This window comes from Notothenia rossii (assembly GCF_949606895.1).
Source record: "Notothenia rossii genome assembly, chromosome: 10".
Lineage (NCBI taxonomy): Eukaryota > Metazoa > Chordata > Actinopteri > Perciformes > Nototheniidae > Notothenia > Notothenia rossii.
This window is the reverse complement of record NC_136908.1, coordinates 26,860,604-26,888,418: the sequence shown is the minus strand read 5'-3', so window position 1 is coordinate 26,888,418 and position 27,815 is coordinate 26,860,604. Positions and strand designations below refer to the sequence as shown.

At 40.8% G+C, this 27,815-nt stretch overlaps 3 protein-coding genes across 10 annotated transcripts in view; 2 read left to right on the top strand and 1 right to left on the bottom strand.

Annotated features, from left to right (window-relative positions):
- slc9a3.1 (solute carrier family 9 member A3, tandem duplicate 1) overlaps positions 1-3,902 on the top strand; it is a 43,378-nt gene extending 39,476 nt beyond the window's left edge. The window contains exons 11-16 of one of the 2 annotated variants that reach the window (XM_079654093.1): positions 112-257; positions 656-779; positions 1,203-1,376; positions 1,617-1,671; positions 1,782-1,868; positions 2,590-3,902. In XM_079654093.1, the coding sequence (XP_079510219.1) occupies positions 112-257; positions 656-779; positions 1,203-1,376; positions 1,617-1,671; positions 1,782-1,868; positions 2,590-2,876 (873 nt within the window). In that variant the 3' untranslated portion in view covers positions 2,877-3,902. The remainder of the gene's footprint in view (positions 1-111; positions 258-655; positions 780-1,202; positions 1,377-1,616; positions 1,672-1,781; positions 1,869-2,589) is intronic. The other variant, XM_079654092.1, reaches the window with a different exon arrangement.
- A 193-nt stretch (positions 3,903-4,095) lies between these two features.
- olah (oleoyl-ACP hydrolase) lies at positions 4,096-16,329 on the bottom strand. 2 transcript variants are annotated; one of them, XM_079654096.1, is made up of 7 exons: positions 16,144-16,329; positions 15,297-15,427; positions 9,457-9,595; positions 9,276-9,375; positions 7,116-7,285; positions 5,108-5,190; positions 4,096-4,439 (listed from the first exon to the last, which is right to left on the bottom strand). In XM_079654096.1, exons 1-7 carry the CDS (start codon positions 16,164-16,166, stop codon positions 4,297-4,299), a joined length of 789 nt encoding a protein of 262 aa, XP_079510222.1. In that variant the 5' UTR covers positions 16,167-16,329; the 3' UTR covers positions 4,096-4,296. The 2 variants fall into 2 exon arrangements, with proteins under 2 accessions (XP_079510222.1, XP_079510221.1); XM_079654095.1 differs by having other exon boundaries at positions 15,297-15,430; positions 16,144-16,326.
- Positions 16,330-17,538: 1,209 nt separating this feature from the next.
- LOC307021718 (protein argonaute-3-like) overlaps positions 17,539-27,815 on the top strand; it is a 32,619-nt gene continuing 22,342 nt past the window's right edge. For 3 of the 6 annotated variants that reach the window (XM_079654091.1, XM_079654090.1, XM_079654087.1), the window contains exons 1-2: positions 17,541-17,711; positions 17,883-18,172. In XM_079654091.1, the coding sequence (XP_079510217.1) occupies positions 18,154-18,172 (19 nt within the window). In that variant the 5' untranslated portion in view covers positions 17,541-17,711; positions 17,883-18,153. Of the gene's footprint in view, positions 17,712-17,882; positions 18,173-27,815 lie in introns of all 6 variants that reach the window. The other 3 variants (XM_079654089.1, XM_079654086.1, XM_079654088.1) reach the window with 2 other exon arrangements.

Below are 27,815 nucleotides of genomic sequence, written 5' to 3'. Positions count from 1 at the left end.
TGGAAAATTCCAAATGAAAAAGCCAGAAATGTCCGTAGTAAGGCACAAGGGTCAAAGAAAACAGACGTAAGCTCTAGTGATGATCTAAGTTCTCTCCTCTCGATGTTGCAGGGTGAACGTCGAGGCTCTCTGGAGTTTATCCGCAATGAAACTGCCATCATCGACTTCAAGAAGAAGTTTGGTGATGACTTCTCAGAGGTCATGCCTGACATCACAGCGGGCACGTCAGACGATCACGGTGCAATGTCTCCTATGAGGTGAGCAAATAATTAGCCTGATTCACGCATCAATCACATGAGAAGGCAGTCTATAAATACACCAACAAGTTCAACCAGAAATAACCTAATTACAAAACTCTTGAATTCCTTTCATTAGTTTTATTCAGTTTCAATAAATATAGATTATTTATAAATTGAAAACTAGCATTAAAAGATTTGGATTGAATATCTACTTACATGATATCTGCTTAGACACTGCTCCCTGGTGACTAAAAGCAGTCACATCATCTGTTCTCACCCTTGGAAACAAACCATACACGTAGGAATGATCTTGCACAGACCATGCAGATCCAAATCTCCACCAGATTTGATGAGAACCATTAATGAGTGCTGTACTTTTGTGTGATAACAACTGACATATTTTATTCCTGCTGTAGAAGAGACCCTGTGCCATCGATAAGCCTGGAAATGCACGAGCAGACCATGAACGGTATGAGGGAGTCAGAGGACATCAACACTCACCACCTGCTGCAGCAGCACCTGTACAAGGGCAGGAAGCAGGTAGACATACTCAGTCTCATTACTATACACTGCATTCACAACAATAAAAGGATACTACAGCAATAAAGTATTGCACTTCCATATTGCTCTATGACTCACAAGAGTACATATTTTGTTTTTAAAGGAAGATTGGTCAAAATGAATGCTTCAGAGCAGAGGGCAAAATATCCAGATTTTAAGTCACTGCTAGCACCAGGAATGGAGTAGCCGTCATTTCCCATAATGCAACATAATGGCTTCATGCCACTTGCCATATAATAACCCACTTTCCTACATTCCCTGCCTGAGTTTGTCATGATCAGTTATTTTTTAAAGTGAGAATGATCAAATTGTCAAGTAAACTGAACTTGTTTTCTTATTTTGTGTAAAATCCCTTCACAAAAAATCGTATTCTCATATTCTCTCTCAATTTCTGGCGTGCAGCAACGCCACAGATACAGCCGTAGTCACTTCGACATCAACAAAGATGAGAACGAGGTGCAGGAGATCTTCCAGAGGACCATGAGGAGCCGTTTGGAGTCCTTTAAGTCCACGAAGATGGGCGTAGCTCCACCAAAGGCGATATCCAAGCACCCAAAGAAAGACCAGCAGCAGAAGGTCATTTCATTACATACATGGGATTTTAGGCAATTGCCAAAAGGTCTAGGTATTGTTGCTGTTATTAATCAAATGGACAACATGATTATATTTATTAAAGTATTCCAAAAATGTACACTAAATGCAAATACACCCAGCCCTAACAGTACAAATGTGCGTTTTATTGATGTACGTTTCACATTTTGTAACTTATTTTCAAGTTGTTATTTAAAGATAAACTGATTATTCTACCTCCTGCAGATGTCAAATGGAAAATCAAGGGACAAAAGTAAAACCAACTATTCTGGTGATGAAGGTTTGTTTCTGTTTTAATTTTAAAGGAACTTGTTATATGCCCTGAAGCCAAAGCCCAAGTGTTTAATGAAAACCTTCTTTTTGAAAAACTATTGTTAATGTTTTTTCTAGATTTTGAGTTCTCAGAGGGAGTCAACGCCTCTGGCTACGAAGCTTCAGGCCATTCATTCCCAATGAGGGTCACCTACAGGGCAGGAGGTAAATAAACCCATTATCTATTTCACTTATCTTTAACCTGTGATGGAAGAACTACTAAGAGTACCAATACAACTTTTTATAAATAAGCTATTACATGTAAAATAAATTCAGTCAAATTCGTATATATACTGCATATATATAAGTATTTAAGTATTATTAGCAAAAAATACTTAGAGTATTGTTTTTCAAGCGAAAATACCCGATTTGAATATATACGACAATAATAGAATTTGAATAAATCTCCAAGTCTGGAAATATTTTACTGTTGTAGATGCCTAAGTTTGGATTAGTTTAAAATACTTGTACAGTTAGGTATTTTAGAGTTTTAAATAGTTGGATAAGAAGGAATTAATAAAGTTACACTGCATGAATGTTTTCCAAAAAATTAAATGTCTTATAAGCTTTGCGACTTTTGTCACATTATTTAGAAGTTAACCTCTTGTGGGCTTCAAACTGTTGAGGGAAATCCCTCTTTGGTAAAAGTACCATTAACTCCTTTTAAATAGGATAGGGGCCGAACTAGACAGTTGCACATAAGCCCAAAATGTTGGCAAGCACTGTCTTTTAAATACTTTCTAATCAATAAAAGGTATCAAGAGGTTTTACAAAATAAAATATGAAATACTCAAGTAAAGTAGAGCAGTTGAGCAAATGTTCTCTCCACCATTGTATAGCTCCCCCAAACCCTGTCAGCACTAATCAGTGTCTCCCTCTGGTGCAGCTGGGATAGAGAACCCGGCCTTCATGCCAGACCTGGACCCCCTGGCCCCGGTGCAGAGCCTCCCCTGGTTGTTGGAGTCGGAGCTGGACAGCAGCAGGGTGGCCCCCTCGCAGCGGGCCCAGGTCCGGCTGCCGCGGGGGCCCAGCGACCTGCGCCGTCTGGCCCCTCCGCGCATCAGCACCCGCTCAGACGACTCCTTCCTGCAGGCCGACGTTCCTCTCACGCCTCCACCCCCAGCCACGCCCCCCCCCCCCCCACCAACATACTATTATGATGGCTCCATGTAGCAGCCTCCAGGAGACTCAGAACCTGAACTCAGACTTTGCACCGTCTACTCTCAAAATATTGACTAGGGAATGTTTTCTTTTCCGGCCAGATGCTTAATCTCACTCCTGAGTGTTTATACGAAACATTCACAGTCCCACAACCTTTGTGCCCCCCCTCCCACCCAGCTCCTCCTGTTGCTCTAACTTCACCGTCCACTGGGCAAAGGGAAACTGCCTGTAAAGCACAGACCCTCTATGCACTGTGGTTATTCACCAGCACTTCGTAAATCAGTCCCAATAGAGTATCTTATCTGTGAATGTGATGTAGGAACCTTTTTTTAAGAATATAGATATTTATAAATTGTGTGTTTATAAAGGGATCATTTAATTAGAGGGATATGAAGGAAATTCCAGCTCTATAATTTAAAATGTAGTGTTTTTTCCTATTTGTCTCAGACCTACGGAAGTCCTAAACGGCCATGGTTCAAAAATTGTATTTCCTTCGTTTTCTCTACAATCATGAATTAATGTCATTGTTCTCTCACAAGTTATTCATGTCATTATCTGGAAATAAAAAAAATTGTTTTATCAAAATAGGATAATTTGCTAAAGATATCGAGATAATAACTTTCTCGAGAACGTAAGAAATACGTTTAATACTACACAACATCTCATTATCTCGGGAAAACATTTGTTTTTGGGGGAAATTAACATAAATAACTTTCAAACTTGGGAATACAATTTATTGAATTTGTTATTACAGGAAAACATGGTTTATAAAATGTTTGAAGATGGCCGTTTAGGGCTTCCGTACAGAACAGTGCCTGAGGTTGAATATTAAACTTGAATAACACCATTGTAAAAATGTCACATGTATGATAAAGACATATTATATTTATTCACACATCTGTGCCTAAACAAACTGACAAATACTGTATATTATATATTCCTCCAGCACAGAACACTTGTACTGACTACTTTGAATTGAATGCATTTTAACTATAGATTGAACAAATACAAATATTTGTATAGTCAGTAACATTGTGTATATGTGAAATAATTTGTCAAAAATGTATCCACAGCTGATTTGATAAATAAATAATCATTGATTAATTCATTTATCAATAAAAAAAGCTAAACATGGGCTGCTCTTCTCTTGTTTGTATTATAACTGTTGATAAAAAAAGCTTTTTGAGCTAAATCTGGCATATTTAAATCCAACTGATAACTAGAACTAACCCTAATACGTGCAATTAAGATTTTTTTTTTTTTAAATACGCGACTCTCACCCATACATTAACAATATTAGTAAAACACTTTACAATTACATTTTAATGAATCACTCTTTAATATTTACCACACAATATTACACTTCTCATATGCATCCAGAAATATTTTTTTATACAATTATTTAATAAAAAAAAGATTTACACAGATTTAATTATAAATAGTCCATTTCCGATGTTTCCACCTGCTTTGTGACGTAGTCTAAAATGATCTTTTCATTCCCAGAATCCTTCAGGTAGAAATGGGATCCATCCAGCATCCTGATGGTGAAATCTCCTGAAGTGATGCTTTTCCACGCTGTAGATAACATTCATAAATATAATTAATGACATAATGAACCTAGAAACAAGTACATTTACAATCAGCAGTTACAGCACTGCAATGCAATTACAGCATGACATTTGTTTGCTTATTGTCTAATATGCATGCAAACAATATTAGCTTTAGTGTCACTGCAGGCTATTGTTAATGAAGATGAAGTGTATTTATTCTATTCAAAAAGGATAGTGCATAGTTATAAACCACAAAAGTGTCCATATCAAATTCTAGCTTTAATTTGCATCTTCAGAAGCTGTTCAGATTAAAAGGCACAATAACAAAACATAAAGAGTAGGCATAATAGAAGGTAAATAACAAATAAACAGAAAATATCACATCCCAAATGTATGCTCGTCAGACAGAAGCTTGTCAAGTAGACCATAAAATAGGTTTATGTGTGATTTTAAGACTCTTGTTCTGTACATGTGAGAATTAAATCAGTAATATTTCAATATTCCGATGCAGATAACCTAAAAAATCTGCTACATTTTATAGCTAGAATGCATTCCTGAAACCAAATGTTCCATTTCTTCTGACCCTGAGCATCCAGAAATGTTCTTGCTTCCTTTATATAATATGGTATAGTATATCGTATATATATATTGAGTGTGTGATAAAGCATTTCTGCAGGATGTGAGAGGAATGACCTTGTAAGTCGTGAGGAATGTCATCCTTTCCATCAAAACAGGTGAGAGGGCAGGAGAGGAATGGATGTTCTGGCTTGTTGCACCTGCAGGAGAAATAGCAACAACACATATTACACACATTCATTCTGCATCTGGATCTGATCTCTGAAAAGTATTTCTTATATCTCGATTAAACCTCCCCAATTGATGACATCCAGTAAGAGCATTAGCTTTGGATCTGGCCTTATATTAATTATCTTCTCATTTGCATTCCATTTGAAAACAGAAATGTAACATTGGATGAAGCCAAAATTGTTAATTTTTTTTAACATATTAGAATTCAAAGGGGGTTGGGGGTTGTTAATATCGCAGAGAGAGATAACGTCAACAGCCATAAAAGAAAACCTTTGTTTTAAGAAATAAAATGTTATATAAATCAGTTATGAACTGTATGCACAAGGCCTCTGTAAAACGACAGAACGTAGATAGGATCGCAATAAAACTAGAAAGACATAAGGGCAGGAATTCAGAGGGAAAGGGGCAATTTTTAGCTCTGCTCTTAAAAAAGGCTTTTTTTTAAGGTCATACGTCAAACGCGGCATATTACGTCTCTCACTCTCTCACTCGCTCACTCTCACTCTCAGAGTTGCATTAGGTAACACTGTGGTGGCTGTACTGCTCCAGCCGTCTCCTTTGTGTTTGTTTCCCCCTGTCTGTGTTGTTTGTGTGGGCGTGGTGGCTGTCACTCCTGGCTCCCGGCTCAACCTCCACTCACCTGCTGCAATCAGCTGTGCACCCTCCCCGACTACACACCTGCTTTCCATCAAGCCATTTACAATGGCATATCAACGGACACTCCACAACCTTTCTCCGCCAGATAGTCAAGTATCAGCCGTATCTCGCGTCTCCCCTCCGGTACACAGCACAGTGGAGTTGCATTAGGTAACGCGAGATACGGCTGACACTTGCGCATTAGTTTCTGTTAAGGATCAGTATCAACAGTCCTGCCAGTAACGTTACTATATTATCAATGCTACTTTAGTTAGAGCCTGATATATGATAGCTAACTTCACAATGTTTTGATGTGACGTTAGCTAACATTCTGTAGCTAACGCCGGTCACTCACCAAGATAGCTGCCCAGTTCTCCACTGGTTCTCCTCACACCACAGCTCAATTTCTCTCCGATGGCCGTTATTTCTTCTAATCCTTGGCTGCTCCTGGTCTCTTGGACGCCTAGCAGGCTCATAATTATAAGGTTGTGGTCCGTCATATGCATTCAAATATTCATGTTCAACTTGTTCCGTGTCTTCTGTGTCGAAACTAGCATTGGGATCCATGTTTATTATTACGTTACACCGGCCGCTCTCCCCCTTGTTTCCCCCATGTTACGTCACACGCGGGAGGCTTTTGCCAATGCGGAAGTGAACATTTCTTACAAAAACGCCGCCGGATGTCACTAGTGTATATTTCTGTATATTCTTTAGAAAATCTAGTGTATTCATCATTTTCCTACACATTTATTCACAGGTGTCTTTAACCTGGAAGTTGCTCTTTAACTGGAGATTTCTGGCTCAGAGTGCAAACACTCCTAAAGATATGCTACATTTCATATATTTAGCAGACAATGCAGGTGAATAGTGTAACATGTGTTTAACTAAAACATGACAATGAAACTTCCCCTGTTTGGTACGACTCCCTTAGTATTTTAAAATATCAGGAAGTTATGTTGAATTATGCAAATGAGGTACGGACACTTAAATATGTATTTTGGATGCTAGACTGAAAGAACTTTCTTTCTTTTCCCTGACCCCTGGAAAAGAAAGTTTGGGGCTCTCTGCTGGAACTGCTAACCCCGCGACCCGACCACTGATAAGCGGGAGAAGATGGATGGATGGATGGGTAGAAGACTGAAAGAACTGTCAACCCAAACTCTAGGAATTTCAGAGCATGAACAAAAGTGCTTAGCCTTTAATCTCTCGCCTCAAAATGAATGGTTGAGAAGAGATCAGTAATAAAGATGTGCCCCACCTGTAGTTCTCCACAACATGCAGGTCGGCCTTCAGCGCAGGGAGGAAGAGCTTCAGAACCTCCGGGTTGGCCAGCAGCTCAGGAGGAGTTCCTCCGATCGAAATTATCCACTGCAGGAAATCCTCATCTGATAGGTCGCTTCTCTTTGGGGCTTTGATACGCGTCTCTGACTTAAAAACAACATATGAATGGTTCAACAGCAACACCAAAAAGGTATCTTCTAACATACATATATATATATACACACACACATATATATATATATATACACACACACATACATATATACACACACACACACACACATATATATATATATATATATATATATATATATATATACACACATACAGTGGGGGGAAAAAAGTATTTAGTCAGCCACCAATTGTGCAAGTTCTCCCACTTAAAAACATGAGGCCTGTAATTTTCATCCTAGGTATACCTCAACTATGAGAGACAAAATGAGAAAAACAAAAATCCAGAAAATCACATTGTCTGATTTTTAAAGAATTTAATTGCAAATTATGGTGGAACATTTTGGTCAATAACAAAAGTTCATCTCAATATTTTGTTATATACCCTTTGTTGGCAATGACAGAGGTCAAACATTTTCTGTAAGTCTTCACAAGGTTTTCACACACTGTTGATGGTATCTTGGCCCATTACTCCATGCAGATCTCCTCTAGAGCAGTGATGTTTTGGGGCTGTCGCTGGGCAACACGGACTTTCAACTCCCTCCAAAGATTTTCTATGGGGTTGAGATCGGGAGACTGGATAGGCCACTCCAGGACCTTGAAATGCTTCTTACGAAGCCACTCCTTCGTTGCCCGGGCGGTGTGTTTGGGATCATTGTCATGCTGAAAGACCCAGCCACGTTTCATCTTCAATGCCCTTGCTGATGGAAGGAGGTTGTCACTCAAAATCTCACGATACATGGCCCCATTCATTCTTTCCTTTACAAGGATCAGTCGTCCTGGTCCCTTTGCAGATAAACAGCCCCAAAGCATGATGTTTCCACCCCCATGTTTCACAGTAGGTATGGTGTTCTTTGGATGCAACTCAGCATTCTTTCTCCTCCAAACACGTCTCGTTGAGTTTTTACCAAAAAGTTCTATTTTGGTTTCATCTGACCATATAACATTCTCTCAATCCTCTTCTGGATCATCTAAGGCTCTCTAGCAAACTTCAGACGGGCCTGGTCATGTACTGGCTTAAGCAGGGGGACACGTCTGGCACTGCAGGATTTGAGTCCCTGGCGGCGTAGTGTGTTACTGATGGTAGCCTTTGTTACTTTGGTCCCAGCTCTCTGCAGGTCATTGACTAGGTCCCCCCGTGTGGTTCTGGGATTTTTGCTCACCGTTCTTGTGATCATTTTGAACCCACGGGGTGAGATATTGCGTGGAGCCCCAGATCGAGGGAGATTATCAGTGGTCTTGTATGTCTTCCATTTTCTAATAATTGCTCCCACAGTTGATTTATTCACACCAAGCTGCTTACCTATTGCAGATTCAGTCTTCCCAGCCTGGTGCAGGTCTACAATTTTGTTTCTGGTGTCCTTTGACAGCTCTTTGGTCTTGGCCATAGTGGAGTTTGGAGTGTGACTGTTTGAGGTTGTGGACAGGTGTCTTTTATACTGATAACGAGTTCAAACAGGTGCCATTAATACAGTTAACAAGTGGAGGACAGAGGAGGCTCTTAAAGAAGAAGTTACAGGTCTGTGAGAGCCAGAAATCTTGTTTGTTTGTAGGTGACCAAATATTTATTTTACCGAGGAATTTACTAATTAATTCATTAAAAATCCTACAATGTGAGTTCCTGGATTCTTTCCCCCCATTCTGTCTCTCATAGCTGAAGTGTACCTAGGATGAAAATTACAGGCCTCTCTCAACTCTTTAAGTGGGAGAACTTGCACAATTGGTGGCTGACTAAATACTTTTTTGCCCCACTGTGTGTGTGTATGTGTATGTGTGTATATATATATATATATATATATATAATATCCTAAGAGCCAGATGGTTTGGGCCCTAAATATCCTTTAAGTTTTACTCACCTGTCCTTAATGACTTCATGGCGTCTTCAAAGTTTTGCCTCCTTATATTAACAAAGTTAGTGATACTAAGTGGATAATCCTGGATTAATACATTTAAATGTATTACTTACGTAAGGTGCAGAGGCACCAGACAGGAAGATGTGCACAGGTTCCAGGTTATGCACTCTCTTCAAAGCTTCTGCCACAGCAAAACTGGTGAAGGCACCAAAACTGAAAACAGATCAGGATAGTGACAATGTTAAGAGAAAACAAGTTGTGATATAACTTATAAATCCTGTATTGGTGACATACCTGTGTCCAAACAGAGCGAAGGGCTTCTCTCTCAGCAGCGGTACCAGCGCAGCAACGACCTCGTCCACAACCTGCTGCAGGCTCTGATGGAACAGCTCTCTGGATCGGCTCTCTCTGCCGGGAAGTCTGACAGACAACACTGAGGGTGATAAAACAAATAGTTCGAACATTTCATTGGAGGGTTCTGCATTTGTTCTTATTTATTTATGAAGCTTTTTTTAAAACCCTCCATCCTATCTGGTGTGTAATTCCAGTAATCCAAAATTCGGCTCACAGATAGCAAATAAGCTTGACTCGGACAAAATACGTCTCAGGATAGTTTGTTTTTTACTTACACAAAAAAGTATCAAATACAAACACATATTCTCTCAGTTCAAAAAACGATGTTGCTCGGTGCTTCTTTCTCCTTCTCACACCCCAATCACCAGCAGCTGCCGTTGGCTAGAACGTCTCGTAATCACGTACAGCTGCGGTCGTCTATGCCATCAATTTCACCCGGCTGGTTCAAATAAATTATATCACACTGCTTCGAGAAGCAGACAGAGCTTCGTGATCGGTCTCACTAAGACACTGGTCTTGGTCTTCACACTGACGCTGCGTACAGCGCCTTTGGCGTCTGACATGGTCTTAAGGACTCTTCCCATCACCCACGAATTACGAGGGGCTGAGTGGTCCACAATTAAGATGATGTTTCCTGGCTGGAAGTTTCTCCTTGGTGTGGTCCACTTCTGGTGCCCTTGTAGGAGAGGTAGGTATTCCCGTGTCCATCTTGACCAGAACAGGTCAGCCAGATATTGTGATTGTTTCCATCTGCGTCGTGAATACTCATCCTCCTTCCTGAACACCCCTGGGGGCACACTTGATTTAGACTTGAGTAACAAGTGGTTTGGTGTGAGTGCCTCAAGGTCATTGGGGTCATCAGAAATCTTTGTGATGGGGCGATCATTGATAATGGACTCCACCTCACATAGCACGGTCTGAAGGCCCTCATCATCCATGGCTTGCTGTTTGAGCACTGAATTAAGAATTTTCCTAACAGTGCGTATTTGTCTTTCCCACACTCCTCCGTGGTGGGAAGCACCTGGGGGATTGAAGATCCACTTGACTCCTTTTTGTAACATTGCATTGTGTATTTTGGACCGATTCAGCTCTTCATTGGCTTCACGTAGCTCTCTTTCTGCTCCAACAAAATTGGTGCCGTTATCAGATCGTATCACCGCCACCTGTCCTCTTCTGCTGATAAAGCGGCGCAGAGCATTGATGTAAGAATCGGTATCAAGGGAGTAAGCCACCTCGATATGCACTGCTCTGATTGCCAGACAAGTGAAGATCACGCCATACCGTTTCACCAAGCTGCGTCCCCGCTTAATTTCAAAGGGTCCGAAGTAGTTTACTCCGACGTTGGTAAAGGGGGGTTCATCTGGCAATACACGATCTTTGGGCAGGTCGGCCATTTTCTGCTGACCAGCCTTGGCATGTAGTCTCCTGCACACTGTACAATCAGTTATGATCCATCTTACTGCTGCATTAGCCTTTGGAATCCAGTACTTCTGCCTTAACTTTGAGAGTGTATGATTCCTGCCTCCATGTCCAACTTCTCTGTGGATGTGTTGCAAAAGGAGAGTAGCGACACGTTGGTTCTTAGAGAGGATGAGGGGGCGCTTAGCCTCCTCTGGCATAGCAGAGTTGTTTAGCCGTCCACCTACTCTAAGTACGCCGTCTTCCAGAACAGGATCCAATCTGCTGAGTGGACTTCTCGTCTTGACATGTGTCTGTCCTTTCTCCAAAGCTTTGATCTCCTCCGGATATGCCTGCCTTTGGCTGAAGCGAACAAGCGCTTTTTCGGCTAACTCCAAATGTTCCACGGTGAGCAGATTCTTGTTCAGTGTGGCTCTGTATTTCTTCATCTGCTGATTAAGAAAGGTTTCTTGATTTGCAGGGTTGTCTTCTGACTTAATACAGGCGGCTTGGAACTCTTTCCTTTTTCCACTGAGTTGCAGCAACAGATCTTTAATCCGGAGAAACCATCCCACTGCTCTCTTCAGCTTACACCATTTTGAATAATGATCAATGAGCTTGCTCACTGTGGCAACTCCTTCGTCTATTATTGTAAGACAGACTGCAGGTGCCTTCTTTACCTCATCGTCATCTTCCAGAACATGGCTTGACAGATCTGGTCTTTCTGGCCACTCACTTTTATTTCTCCACAGGAAACGTGGGCCTTGTATCCAGTTCTCACTTTGGATAAAACTCAACTTTCAGACGACAGGCTTCTCCTGACCCATAGTTCGGAGTAGGATCGTAGTTTCCTTGCCTCGAACGTTCAGCTGTGTCTTCAGTGAGTCAGTGCAGAAAGTCACCATACTTCCTGTTTCCATGAAGGCGTACGTCTCCACAACCTTCTTACTTTTACTGGACTTTACTTTAACCGGTACTATAGCCAGTACACATTCTCCGGCCCCGGTGTATCCACATGTTTCCTGCGTCAGTGACACGAGACCATTTGAGATGTTCTCATCTGGCTTTCTAAATGTAGCACTGTCCTTCTCAACATGCAATATTCCTGGGTGTCTTAGGGAGCAGACTTGACAGGTCATCCATTTATTGCAGTTTCTGCTAAGGTGTCCCTGTGTAAGACATCCAAAACAGAGGCCTTTAGCTTTCAGAAACTCAATCCTGTCTTTCGGTTGTTGCTCTTTGATGATTCTGCAGGAATCGAGTGTGTTGTCTCTATGGCAGAACAAAAAGGGTTTTTGAAAAGCATTGACAGGCTTTGCGGCTGAGGGGCTGTACTTTAAGTTTGAGGGCGGAGTTTTCTCTTCACTCATTGGAGCGACAGCTGTGGCAAAACTGCTTCCCCTTTGCCAGCCTGACTTCCAAGCTTTAGAGTCCGTGGCCATAGCTTTGACTTTTCCCTCCGTATTTGTCCTGGTATCATGCATGCTTCCAAAGAGGGGGTCGTTAGCTATGTGTGATTGTCTGTATATATAGGTCACTAGGTCTGTAAACCTTGCTCTTCGTCCCTTTTTCTCTTAAACCTCGAAAGCAGCACTCTTCCATCTTTCTTTCACTTTGTATGGGAGCTTTGAGGCGACGACTCTAATGTTAGTTGGGTTGTTCATTTCGTCCATATACTCTATGTCCTCCATGGCATTACGGCACGTAATCAGGAAAAGGGCATAGGTAATCAGAGCTTTTCCGTCTTCAGATCTGATCTGTGGCCACTTTAGAGCTTTATCCGTATAGGCGGTAGCAATTTTAAGTTAATCACCATAATGTTTCTGGAGTAGAGCCCTGGCTTCCTTGTAGCCTCTCTGTGGCGCCATGTGCTCACAACTGCGGACAAGCTCTTGAGGTTCCCCTCCGGTGAACTGTTCCAAGTAGTACACTTTATCGCTGCTGCTCTCTGCCTTGCTGTCGATGACATGGTTGAAGGCTCTTATAAAGGATTTGTAGGTGAGCGAGTCTCCCTTGAACACAGGCAAGTCTCGTTTAGGAAGATAAGACAGGTTATGCTGCCTTACTAGCATCTCAGTAATCTGACTTTGACGCTGCATCACATCGTAGCTGTTACTCTCCTCCCCTCTACAGTGGCCTTCTCTGGGGCCCGGTCCGTGTGCTGCATCAGAAGCTCCATCCTGCGTGTCCATCCACATGCTTGACTCTGTTGGGCGTGGTTTGACAGTTCCTTTTAGTAGGTGTGCTGAGGCAAGTTTCTCACCATATTTAGCTTGTTTTGAAGCAGTTCTGAATCCGGTGCCAGATGTCTCTGACTTGCCATGATGTTGGCTGCATTTGAGGTAGCTGCTCATACCATCCTGCTGGTCTTCATACCCGTCAAGCACCTTTAACTTTGCATCACATTCAGCTACAGCTGCCTCCAACTCTAATTGTTCTCTTTGAGCTGCTGGAGCTGCTTTGCTTGCTGCTGTATTAGAGAGGCTTCTTCTTCCTCAAGAGCCCGCTTCTTCTTTAAGGATGCTGCTCGAGCTAGTAGTACTGCCTTTTCAGCCTCCGCCCTCCTGCGCGCAGAAGAAACGGTAGACGAAGCCACTGTATGGTTACTGGCTCTGGAGGCGCTGTCTTCAGGCCTGATATCATCTACTTCAGACGAGCAGGCTTCCTCTTCACGGTCCTCTTTTGTGCCTTCGCGTACTCCTTTAATCCATTTTTCAGTTATGCGTACAAACTGTTCAATGTTTGCTGACTTGGGATTAAACCAGTGTTGCTGGTCTTCAGACGCCTCCTCTTCAGGTAAGAGAGTTACGTACTCCTTGTTAATGTCATTAAGCTCTCCATATAATTTAGCAAAATCATTCAGAATTTCTTCTTCCACTTTATCCACATTGCTATCATTTTCTTTAAGACGTTTCAGCTCATTAACCTTCTTGGTGAGCTGGCCCACCTTCGCTCTCCTTAATCCATTTAGCCTGTGGAGCCTCTCCTCTTTGGCCTTTTCCGTGGGCTTTGGCTCCCTCTTGTGGCTCCTCTCGGTTAGTTCTTCCATGGCTCTTTCAAATTAAACTTACTTCAGTGCTTAAACTCAATTAAAGGTGTCCAACAATAAACGCTTCGTTTTTATAGAAAATGTCTTTGTTGCACTGTCTTTCTTAAAGAACAACTTAGTTAAATGTATTTTACAAACGAAAAGAAAAAGGTAATCAGCTGGTAGTTGAAATCAGCTGATCCATTCAGACTGCCTCTTCTGTCGGAGAGTAGCGATCTCCCATCCGTCTTCAAACATTAACATAACAACAGGCCACTTCACCGTCTTTGTTCCTCGGATGTCCCACTTAATGTGCCCATCTCCGTGTGTGGAAGAGCAGTCTTTATCTTCACCTTTATCGTCATGCGACGCTGTCACTGGAATCCCTCCTTCATAGCTCGGCTTCTCCAGAGCGTAGTTTTTTGACAAATGTAATTCCAGTAATCCAAAATTCGGCTAACAGATAGCAAATAAACTTGACTCGGACAAAATACGTCTCAGGATAGTTTGTTTTTTACTTACACAAAAAAGCATCAAATACAAATACATATTCTCTCAGTTCAAAAAACTATGTTGCTCGGTGCTTCTTTCTCCTTCTCACACCCCAATCACCAGCAGCTGCCGTTGGCTATAACGTCTCGTAATCACGTACAGCTGCGGTCGTCTATGCCGTCAATTTCACACGGCTGGTTCAAATAAATGATATGATAGCACTAATAACAAAGGTTTATAATATTCAAATATACATTTTAACATATGGCTCCTACATGGTGCAAACATGTAGGAATATGTACTTTTTGTTACTGGGCCCAATACTGTATACTTGGAATAAACATCAAAAAGACTTAGAATGGTCTCATTAATACTGCTGAGACAGTTGCATTGCTTTTTTGCTCAACCTACTGATAACTTTCATTGCTTTCTAATTTTCTTTTCTTTTTTATTACAAAAATATATCCATGTATTCTTCTTATATTGCTTTTTCCTTTTAGCTGTGTCTTTATTGGTTGTATATACCAAGACACCATTAAAAAAAAGAGTGTTCTCCATCAATGTGTTTTCTGAGGTTAAAAATTATAATAATATAAACAAATATATCAATAATAATAATTAAAGAAACTGTATGCCTTGTACGAAGCACTGTTCAGTAAAAAGTACAATGTGTTATCACAGTACAAGGATATCCTTTTAAAGTTCAAGTCCCATTCCCTTTTTTTACATTACCTTTTGTTTAACCAATTATATTTGACTGTACATTAAAGACTACACTGCCAACATCAACAAGCATCTGATTAGTCGTGAATATAGTGCAAACAGTAGAGATAAGCAGGGCAAAGTTCAGCCAGCAGGGTACCTTCTATGGAGCTGTGGAGGACGTTCCCCCAGCGGGCGTAGTGTATGGAGCCTCCACCCGCCCAGGGGAAACAGATGAGCCGTGCCACAGCGTCTGGCCTCTTCATGAAGCAGCTGATCACCTTTTCCATTCTACTGCAACACAAGAGCAACATCCAACAGTCACTCACGAGTCACATCTGCTGGGAGTTATTTTATGTTGAAAAGGGGAAAAACACGTAATATTGTTGCCGCACCACCAACAAAATACTGCTTATTATGGTAACTATAAGCAGAGGTGGGATGTAACTAATTACATTTACTCAAGTACTGTACTTAAGTAGAGTAGCCTATAGAGATACTTGAGTATTTCCATCTTGTTGTACGTTGTACTTCTGCCCCACTACAATTCAGAGGTAAAGTGTGTACTTTAACTTACTACATGTATTGAATACGTGTAGTTACTATGCAGATGTTGATAATGACGTGTGATATTATAACTCTTGAATCAGACTTTAGTTCCACCTGGAGTAAATTCACAAGCTACCCTGCAGTATACAAAGTCATTCAAACTAGCTGCACCTTTACCAGCTTTGAGAACACTTTAATTATCAATCATTATAAAACACATCATATATATTATTCTGAAAAGGACCAATCTGCACAATGAATGAGTACTTTTACTGTTGGTAGGCTACTTTAAGTATATTTTGATGCTAATACTTTTGTACTTTTATTTGAGTAACATTTTGATTGCAAGACTATTACTTGTAACAGAGTATTCCTACACAAGAATACTTCTACTTTTACTTAAGAACAAGATCTGAGAGTACTTCTCCCACCTCTGAGTATAACAATGGTAATCAGACCTGTTTGTTGCAGGCAGCTCCATCAACTTCTCCCAGGAAAGCTGTGCTAATTCTTCATGCTAAATCTAAATGCTATCACTTCCTGGTTATTTTCTTCTATGGTACTTCTATGGAGCTGTTGTATAAAGTTTAGTGTGTATTCTGGAGACATCTACAGTATGGAGTGTGTATGTCCATCATTATCAGTAGGCTTTCACTGAGCTATTAATTAATAATTTCATAATTTGTAATAAGATACATCTTATATAACATATATCGATAGGACAGGATACAACAACAAATACACGCAGTTATTTAACATCATTCATGACGTAAATAGATGAGAAAAAGTTTCCCGGAAGTGACGTTGTTTTCTATAGTTGGTATTTCCTGACGGATTTCCCTCGGAGGTAGAGGAGGTAGCAACAGCATGGTCAAGTTAGACACAATTAAACAGGCAAATACCGAAAATACCACAACCTTCCCTGATAAATTGATAGTATTGATCTGCATTTACTTTTGAAGCAATACAAAATACTTAGCGAACGTAGCAATACAAATAGCCTACACTAGTAAAATCCCTGCATGGACAAATGTATTCAGGTCTTCAAAATAAAGGCATTTTCAGAAGTACTATCTGTAAATCAGGATTTTGTGCAGAATGGACCTTTCAAACATGTGTATATCAATATGTACTTTTGTATATTATTTTTAGTGTACTAACAGATTGAAATGCAAATGATTAGTTTGATTTATCAAGTGGTATAGAATTGGATGACATCAAATATGTATATATTAATTACATTTTTAAGGACTCTAAAATAATTAAATAAGAAGGAATAATTACTGTTAAGGAGGGTTGACATTCAAATAAACATAGCCTCATTTCAATAATACATGCATTTAGTTTGTTTTAAATATGTTTACAAGTTTACGATATATTTTTTATGTAAAATCTTAATAAGAAAAATGTGATTGAATAAAAAACAAACATAAACATTCAAAGTTGAGGCGAGTAGAAGCATGAAGTAGGCCAGTTTATAATGGAAGTACCTAAAATGAGTGGATATTTCACATATTTACAAGGCTTTGACAAGGCCCAACATCACTTATTCTTTGTCAGCAGCTCAACTTTTCTTTTTAATTATGCACCAAAACTATGGGATTACTTACCAAAGGGATGTCAACTCTCCTTTTGATTATTATCTTCAACATGTTTTAATGCTCTTATGCCTGCCTATTTTTATTTCTATGTTATACACATTTTTTTTCTTCTGAGCATACTCTTCTCTTCTTGTTTTTATTAATGTTTTGGTTTATTTTCTTGACTTTCAAAGATCATGAAAATTCAATAGGACAGACTTGTGCTTTTATTTTGACAGGGTATTCCGGATGCCGTGATTTCATATTCTCGCTAGCTTTACATTAGTGAGCAAGAGGGCGGTGTAAGTGCAGATTTCAGACCGGGTACTCGCCAATACCGAGGAGGACGCCGGGGCAGTGAACCCCTTATATCTGTTTGATAAAGAAGAACAACTCCAGGATATTCAATTTTACCAACCGGGACGACGGATTCAGCCGGTGACAGGGTAAATATTCATACCGGTGCTGTGTGTCGAATTGCCAGTCAGTTGCTAGTTGTCGTCGGCTAAAGCTAACTGTCGCTGTTAGCTTAACCACCGTCAGTTACATTTAACCAACTCCGAACAAAACTGTCACAAACAATTCCAACTCTAAACATGACGTCGTTTTTCTTTCAGATACAACATAAAGAACTTCCAAAGAAGGATTAGGGTACATTTTGTACTACTTTGAGCTGTCAGTTTCGGTAAGGCAGTTCGGTGGGGAAGAACACTTCCAGCCGAGGGGACCCCTCAAGCGGCCCGCTTACACTCAGCAGAGACCGAAGCCTGGGGAGCAGGGAACCGCGGAGCCGGAGTGCGGCGTGTCGGCCAGCGGGTAGCCGAGTCCTAACCTGTGCGGGGAGAAGTTATCACTGGGCGCCGGGACATCCGGACAGAGACCTCATGAATGGAAATCGGAACAACAGGTGGGATCCCCCGACTAACCGCCATGCTTAATTTGGTGTTCAGGTGCTGCACTTGAGTTATTTGCAGACAGTGTGCAGGCTAGACACACGTTAGACCCCCATGATTGAACATTTGTTATCGGCAAGTTGATCTCAGCATAGGTTGTAGATGTACTCAGATCTTGTAAATCAGTAAAATTAGAAGTACCATAGTGTAGGAATACTCTTTAACAAGTAAAAGTCTTGCTTTCAACATGTTACTCGATTAAGAGCACAAAATAATTAGTATACAAAAAATACTTAAAGTAACAGAAAGTAATAGTACTCATTATGCAGATTGGCCCACTTCAGAAACATATATAGTAATGGATTATAATGATGCATGTGTTTACCACAGCTGGTAAAGATGGAACCTGTTTAATGACTTTCTATACTGCAGATGTAACTTAAGTCTTATTTCAGTGATGACTATATTTCATATCATTATTCCACAAACTGCAAAGTGGTGGAAAGTAACTAAAACCATGTACTTAAGTACAATGTTGATGCACTAGTACTAGATTATTTCCATGTTATGCTATTTTATTCTAATTTAGAGAAACTATTACTAATTTGATAATTTTAGTTACTAGATGATTTTCATAAATATATTATTGATAACACATTTAAATTAACCATTCAATTATGTTGTAGTATTATACATTAAGCTGAGGTTTACAAAGTAATTAATTAGAAATATTTAGCACTTACAACATTTAAATGATAAACGCATAAAGAATCACTAACTATAATCCAGTTATCCAATTTATATGATTCTACATGATAAGTACTTTCACTTCTGGTACTTAAAGAAGAACAATACTTTGATACATTTACTTAAATAATATTTTAATTCCATGCCTTTTGCTTGTATCAGACTATTTTTTCACTGTAATATTACTACTTTTCTCAAGTACACTAAATGCAATTTAATGTAAAAGTACACTATCTGAATACTTCCTTCACTATGCACTGTGCTGCATCATGGGCACTGGAGGACAAGCAGCTCAGCTTGAAAACCCCATTCAAATTCCCATCTCCAGCTCTAACAGTCATAATATATTGGCTTTATTGTTACTCAACGGAGTTTTACCGGTCATATTTGCCCCTCGGTGTGCACGTGTATTTGTAGGTATTCCCCCAAACCAGTCCCGCAGGCTTTTCTGTATCGTCTCTACGTCATTCTCTGCCTAGCTGTCAGAGGCAGGTGGTGATCCCGTCAGGTGTGCGTGAAGCCTGAGGGGAGCTGACTCACTTTCAGTTGTGTGTTTGTGGGTGTGTGTTCATCTTTTTTTGAAGGGCAGGCTTTGAAACCAGCTGCTGCTATAGTTACCCTAGCTATTGAATAATGTTCAGTTAACGGCTCCCTCTCCTAATAACAAATCAATTGAGTGTGGATGGACGGACGTTAGTCAATTTAGATTGGTTGCCAAGGGGCACACATTGTGAGTCACAGCTTTTGTATTATTTATGTTGTTGAGGCCAGTAGTGGATTGGGAGGGGAAAAAAGAGGTAGATTGAAACTGACCCATACAAACTCCACCCGTTTTTCACCTAATGAGCAGTAAAGACCAAAGCTATCAGAGAGAAACATACATTTAGCAAACAGTGTCAGCCTGTCCAAACCCAGAGACATGTTACATTTATAGTGGAGTAAACATAGAAAAGCTGTAAATCCTCATGACTAAGGAGCTGGAAGATAGTAATGTTAATCATAATTAGCTTTATTAAAGGGGCCCTATTGGGCTCAATTTCTGACTTTTTATTTGCATTTAGTAGGGATGCTCCGATTGCCGGAATCAGTATCGGCCGATGCCGATCGCCGATCCGATCGAGTAGGCGGGGCCTAAATGGAAGATTTAAACATCACTTTAAATCTTCCATTTAAAGTGATGTTTAAAACTCAGTTAATGGGGCTCATTCACTGGCGCTTCCACAAACAACAATCAACTTAATTATTACATTCAAATGAAGTACATTATTCAAGTTTACATTAACTTTGGATAATAACACGGGAGAAATTAGCGGAAGCGCTCTCTCTCTCCCTCTCTCTCTCCCCCTCTCTCTCTCCCCCTCTCTCCCGGTCCGTCCACACAGCGGCTTTGGAAAAAGCTTGGAGGTGGGCGTGTCTGAAGAAGCTTCCAATGCCGCTGTGTGGACGGGCCGTCCCTCTCCTGACAGCCTGTCAGTATCTCATGCTGCTCACTGATCCAGTAATGAGTGACCTGACAGCAGTGTTGGGCAAATTACTTTTAAAAAGTAACTAGTAATAGTTATAGTTACTGCTCTCAAGTTACTTTATTAGTTACTAAATTATAATATAAGTTTTTGTGTTGTTTTTTGCTGACTATCTCTGAAGGCAACAGACTCGACCGTTGCGATGGGCAGCATGTCCTCGACAACATACCTGGCAATCAATCTGTTTAGTTGACTCTGGGTGACATGTGACATCGTTTTTTGGCTGTTTAGATGGTGTTGCTCCATCTGGGTCACTGCCGGTGGTTGAGACGGTGGGGTCTTTGGCGACTAGTTTTATAGTAGGATTACTTAGGTGCTTCAGGAGATTGGCATTGCTGTTAATCGATGTGGACAATGTTTTCTGTCCTGCACACAGCTTACATTTTACCGTAATATTTTTTGCGTCCTTTATCGCCAGAAATTGAAAATAGTGGTTATATTTCCAAGTTGCAAATTCGCTGCTGCTCTCGCTGATACTTGCATCTGGCATTGTGTGTGTGTGTGTGTGTGTGCTGGTGATGAGCGTTGCCGTGTGTGTGTGTGTGTGTGTTAGCATTAGCAAGTGTTCGTGTGTGTGTATTTTCCCGATAAGGCAAGACCCGCCCAACTCTGTCTCTTATTGGCTTACCCTGAAATATTACCCCGTGTTAACCAATCATCACTCCTCTCTGGTTACTTTCACTTTTCCATGGTACTGTGAGAGGACATCGCTGTATTCGCCTGTAAGTTACATCCGCAGGGAGATTCGGTTCAGTTCCATCACATAATGTAACGCAGTAACGCACCCATTTAAATCACAGTAACTATAACGGCGTTACTTAATGGGAATAGGTAACTAGTAACGCTATTAGTTACTGCAAAAAGTAGTAGCGTTACAGTAACGTGTTACTTTGTAACGCGTCCCAACACTGCCTGACAGTGAAGAATAAATATATGTATAACTAGTTTAGCTTGTTCCAGAGGTAGATAAAGTAGCTAAGTGTGTTAGGTCTAACTCTTGTCTGTTTCGCTCCGCTCACCGGTCCGGCGGGCGGAGCTGCAGGATTTCTGTTTCACACACACGTTGCATACCGCTATTTTACTGTCTTTTTCGGACTCCTTAAAATAATGCCAGACCGGTGAAGCCATTTTGGCGAGCTTGTTTTGCCGCGAGAAAAGTGTCATGTATTTTACGTCATGCGATCGGCTCTCGCGATCGGCATGTTTAGAGAACACCGATCAATCGGTAGAGAGTGAGTATCGGCCGATCTCGATCGGTGACCGATCGATCGGAGCAGCGTTTCCACCAGGGAGCCGTCTTGCCGTCATTTGATGCCCTTATTCAGCTCGGGACGCCCTGAACGTGAGCCGATGACGTCCAAAAAATATTAATAATTCGAGAGAAGATCGAGAGTTTTTATCGCTTGAAATGAGGAAAAAGGACAAGGACATCCCGCTGTTGGAGGGGCAAAGGAGTCTGGTGCTATTATTTTCGGAGTATTGAAGATCGTTTCCCCGACATCGAAGGTGCCTGCTACAGGACAACACGGAACGTGCGCGATTTGGACGCGCTGAGCGGGGGGGGGGTTTTAGTGGAGCACGCGCGTGAGCTGCGAGCACCAGAGCCTCGCAGCGGCAAAACTGAGGCTCCGTGGTAAACTGTGGTAACGTGAGCGTGGGCCGCGTGGAATTTTTTAGTGTGTACACGTGCAAAGTGCGCCCCGCCAATTTGTTTCTATGTGTCTGCCAGCACAATAAAGGCTCTTGAGGCCTAGTACCAGGGCCGGTTCTAGTCAATTTGCGGCCTTAGGCGAGATTTTATATATAAAGAATAAAGGAAAATCTCTACAAAAGACAAATACACTACAGAAACGTATTGACATAGGTAATATACGTCAAAATGGCTTCAAATGTATTCAGTATTGTATGAACTAGGGATGTTAAGATTCACCGATTCGCATCGGTGCACCGGCATAAACGTTCAAGATGAGAGTGCACCGGTTGAAAGGGTGCACATCGTCTACAGTTTGGGTTGAACTCGCGATGCATCGATTGAGTAGCGTCTTTGCACCGGTAAAAAAACGATTAATTCAAATAATATCCCCTCATCCTGTCAGCACTCTGCAGAGACGATTTCTGATCATTGCTTCGCACTACGGAGGCCGAGAGGCTCAGTTATCAACACACACGGAAGTCGAGGAGAAAGAGAAACACAGCGCACCGAAAAATACCTACAAATCAAACGTTTGGCAACACTTCGGATTTTTCAAGAAAGACGGTCAACTTGAAAAATCGCTCGCAAATTGTAAACGATGCCGTGCCGCTTTATTAGTACGAGGAACTTAGCGACGCACATAAAGACGCGACATGGGGTCTGCGGCTGAAAAGAGAAACCTGAAAGTTGGACATATGAGTGCAATCACTCAGTGAGGTGTTCTGTCAGAGAGAGAGGTGTTTAGTTTACAGCAGCCTGTGACTGCCAATAATGGTTTAAATGTCTTCCTTACTGTAAGCAGTTATGATAGAGCTGTTTGTGAAAGGTTATTTGTATTCTTTATTGTTCATATAGAAACCACTGCTTTCTGCTCACTGGTGAGTTAGCCTGAATGAGTGTTAAGCACATCAGGTTGGCAGCTGTATGGGCATTACACTATGGTAGTTGTTATTTGCACATTGTTAATCATAGGCAATGCATCCTAAAATTGTTTAACTGTGAGGTGTTATACAATTGTACTGTACTCTGGAGAGTTTTTTAAGGTAAAAAATAAACAGCATAATGGGATGCGCAGTACTAGCAGAGAGAACCAAATATGTAAAGCACTTTTTTGTTAATTTATGATTTGCTGAATTTAAGGAATAAAACAAAAATCTTCTGTTGTACCATATTGAAGTATCATTATTTTGCATCTTGTTAAATCGCATCGTATAGCATAATGTTGAATCAAATCATATCGAACTGTATCGCAACAGGGGTGAATCGTATCATATCGCATCCCTGGTGTTTAAAAATATATTAATGTATCGTATCATGACAACGTATCGAGATGCGCATCAAATCGGCCTCAGTGATGGAGATACACATCCCTAGTATGAATATGGTTCAATTGGGGGGTGGACGTCACATCCTCTAGATTTTTTTGAACATTTTAAAATGCTTCAATCTGCTGCACTTTCAGCACACAATTACTAGAGACCTGGGGCCGTATTCACAAAGGATCTTAGGGCTAAAAGTAGCTCCTAACTGGCGAATTTAGGAGAAACTCCTAAACATAATGGGCGTGTCAGTCTTACATTTAGGACTCCTAATTTTATTCACTAAGAGCAATTCACAAAGTATTTTAGGCCTAAAAGTAGCACCTAAGTTTAGGAGAGCTTAAAAGTCCTCGAGAGGACTCCTAACTCAGTAAGACCTATTCACAAAGAATCTGAAAATGGCTGCGAGACGAAAGGTTTTGGAGACAATGGAAGACTGTGAATTGATCAAGAGATATAGACTAAATCGTGAGGGTATCACACTTGTTGTGGAATTAGTGCGGGATGCATTAACATCCCCGACTAACAGGAATAACCCGATTAGTCCGGAAATAAAATATTTGGCAACACTACGATATTTAGCAACAGGGAAAATGCAACTTTGCAATGCCGCCGATTTAGGAATATCACAACCATCAGTCAGCCGTGCCATAAACCAAACCATCAACGCGCTCTCTAGACCACATATCATCCAACAGTTTATCCGATTTCCTTTGGACAATCAACAACTACACAGGATCAAAGCCAACTTCATGGCAATTGCAGGTATGCCCGGTGTGGTCGGTGCTATTGACGGGACGCACATAAAAATAATTGCGCCATCAAAAGATGAAGACGTGTTCGTCAATAGAAAGAAAGTACATTCCATCAACACGCAGATTGTTTTCATTCATCATGATAGGGGGACTTGAACGGCGGTATGGGCTGTTATTGAAAGTGTTTAAGTGCTAGAAATATGCTCATTGGATAATAGTTTGCAGGGTGCTTTTAATTGCCTCCTTGATTTAATGCGATTTACGTATTTTTATTGTTTGCTCTCTCTCTTTAACGTGCATATACAACGTCATTATCGTGGTCTGCACAAACTTGTCATCATGCGTGTATTCTGCTAACTGCACCGTCCATAACTATTTGATAGGAATACATTTCTAGCCTAGGCTATTTCCTTGTTTTTCGGTGATTTAGTGGGCTCGTTTGTGGGATGTTGCGGATGAGTTTCACCGAGACCGCCTGCTCTGAACAACCAATCACCGTACTGACCGCTTCTAAACTCATGCACGAGAATTGACGTAATCCATAGCAACGGCGCGTCACTCTTAGTTCACTCTTAGTGATTTATCCTTAGTATGAGTAGGTCTCAGCGGCTTTGTGAATAACTTTTAAGAAAAAACTCCTACGTAAAATGTTTTAGCGCGAGTTAGGAGCACTCCTAGCGGTAAGATAAAATGCTTTGTGAATACGGCCCCTGATCTTGGGGGTACAACTCTAAAACACCCATATGAAAAAGATTGGTTTACATTTTAATAATCAAATAAGTATATGAATATAACCAATAACCTACCATAGCCAATAACAAATAAATGTAACTTATTTTATTTTTGTTGTTCATTCATATCTTATTTTACCTAGTTAACATTTATTTATTCATGCATATTTTTTAATTTCTCCAAATTTAAACGATATTTTTGGTTTACTGTCCTATAGAATGCATTGGAATGATTTCATACCTGTTTTTATTTATCCTTATAATAATAATAAGCCAACATCCCCCACTTTCATCACCTACAGCGCCCACCGTACAGGGCAAATGAAAAGTGTAACCGGGGTGAAAAGGGTGTCACATTTACTTAATTATGAATGTTGTTACATCAAGGCCGAAAATTAGGATGAGCACCAACGGTCAAAAAGGTATTTTCCCCTCCCAGAGCTACCAGCGCAGCGCCCCCCAGATCTGGCGCCGTATTCGACCGCCTATGTCGCCTATGCCAAAAATCGGCCCTGCCTAGTACATACAGTGGCAATGTCTCAAGATTTTAACAGTAACACAAATACTAGAAATCCACATAACAAACAATACCTGGTTGGCGCCCCCTAGCAGCGGCGCGCATATTTCAGCAGTGGCGCTGCGCCGCCACTATTTGTATATAGGGGAAACACTGGTCTTAGTTGAGGATGTTTTCTACATGTCCTCGAAAGAAAATCTAAGTTGGAATTGTGTGTTATTGATGATTGAAACACCTTTCTTTAGTTTTTCATAAAACTTAAGTTACAATTGAAACAAAATCGTTCTACAGGCAGTTTGACAAAATAGAGGCTCATAGCGAGTCCATTCTCCTTGCTTTTTTAAGTCATTACACACAAACCGGTTCAGAACTAACGGGATCTTCTTGAGGGCAGATATAGTAAACATGGGTTGATAACAAGTATTAAATATACAATATTGAAAAATACCTGTTAATAAAATAACCAAAAAAAACTGAAAGCATTAGAATGACATGAAAATAAGAAACGGATAGTTAAAATAAAGTTTAAAAAGTTACATTTCATTAAGTTTTCTGGCTGCCCCAAATCATTCACTATTCGCATATAACCCAATATACAAAAAGTTGGCCATATTGGAGTGCTGTCAGAATGTATAGTGAGAATTATGATACATTATAATACCCTTTATAGTCTACTCGGTGTCCCAGAATCATGAACATTAGTGTACAACGGATGGTGACTAAGCAAACATTATATACATCATGAAGGAAACGTGATGTAAAACAATACGTCTATAATGTAAGCAGAGCAACCTACAACAAAAACAACCACATTGTTTTATTAATTTGAGAGAAATTATGCTTTTATCACAGAAATACATGTCTGTATTAGGGATGGGAATGATTAATCGAATATTCGGAATTATTCAGGTATTCGAATAATTATTCGGATATTCGAATATTAGTTATTAATATGTATATATATATATATTCCATAATATTCGGACGTTTTTTCCCATTTTTCGACCCTGCGGCTTATATAACGGTGCGGCTAATCTATGGATTTTTACAGCTAACGGTCACTAGGGGACCTCCTAAATCTATGAATTTTACAGGTTACAGTCCACCACCTTTAACTCTATGGGCTCTATGGCCGGTCCGCGCCCCCCACCTTTAAGCGGCGGGCTCCAGCAGGAAAAGCTGGAGGCCGGAAAAGAGTGAGACAGGTAGCGCGCAAAAGTAAAAGTGGAACCGAGAGTGGTACGAGAGACAGAACAAGAGCAAGACAGACAGACATTACGAGAGCGAGACAGTTTGTCCCCGTACCACTGGTTCAAAACCACTGATGTAGATCACTGCCGGTACGTGCGCTGGGAGCGCACCGTTTAAGTTTGAAAGTTGAAAAGTTTGTGTGTCTGAAACGCTATGTGACACAGTACAGTTTACACAGCACAGTACATGTTCTGTAGCTACTATTGCACTAAATGGTAACACTTGAATACGTTATGCAAATATGCAACTTGTTTGTTGAAATGTTAATAAATGGGAGCTTCCTCAAACAGCCATCTCTTTCCCGACAATACCCTCTGTGCACAAACCCTTACATATGGTAATTAAACATTAAAACACCTGCGGCTTATAGTCCAGTGCGGCTTATATATGTACACATCATTCAATTTAGCTGCTGCGGCTTATATTCAGGTGCGCCTTATAGTCCGAAAATTACGGTGTGTATATATATATTTTTTTTTTTTTTGGGAGGGATGCCTAAGTTGATTACATATTATCAAATTGAATAATTCAATGTATACGACAGTGCCATAGCTAAGTGTGTTAGGTCTAAAGGTGTGTTTTACTCCGCTCACCGGTCCCTCACAGCGGGCAGAGCTGCAGGTGCTGATCTCTCTCTCTCTCTCGCGCGCGCGCGCGCCCGGTTATACTTCACTCGCCTTTATGTCCAAATCCATCAGATCTAGCTAATTCTAGCTAATGATATGGCTGCTGCCCCTCCCTACAAGCAGATCACGCGGACTCAACCCTCATCTTATGCCCAAATGCGGCGCAAATGCGCTCCGCAGCCGTTGCGAGGTTCCGGCGCTAACAGTTTATGAGCGTGCTCCCCCGCCCCCTGTCAACACTCGCGACACATGAGTGGCCAGCCTAAACAACAATAAGCGCTGCTTGGCAACCGTGTGTGACGGCAAAGTACATAAACATTTTGACAGGAGAGATTTAGTTTTGCCGGTATTCAACATATATCATAGTCCGGTAATTATTTACACTCTAAGAAGAGTCCTACAAAACAGACAAAAAGGAGTAATGTGTGGAAATATTTTGACGAGGTTAGTGAGTGGGGTGTAGAGTCCAAACGAGGCCAAATTAAACTTATATAT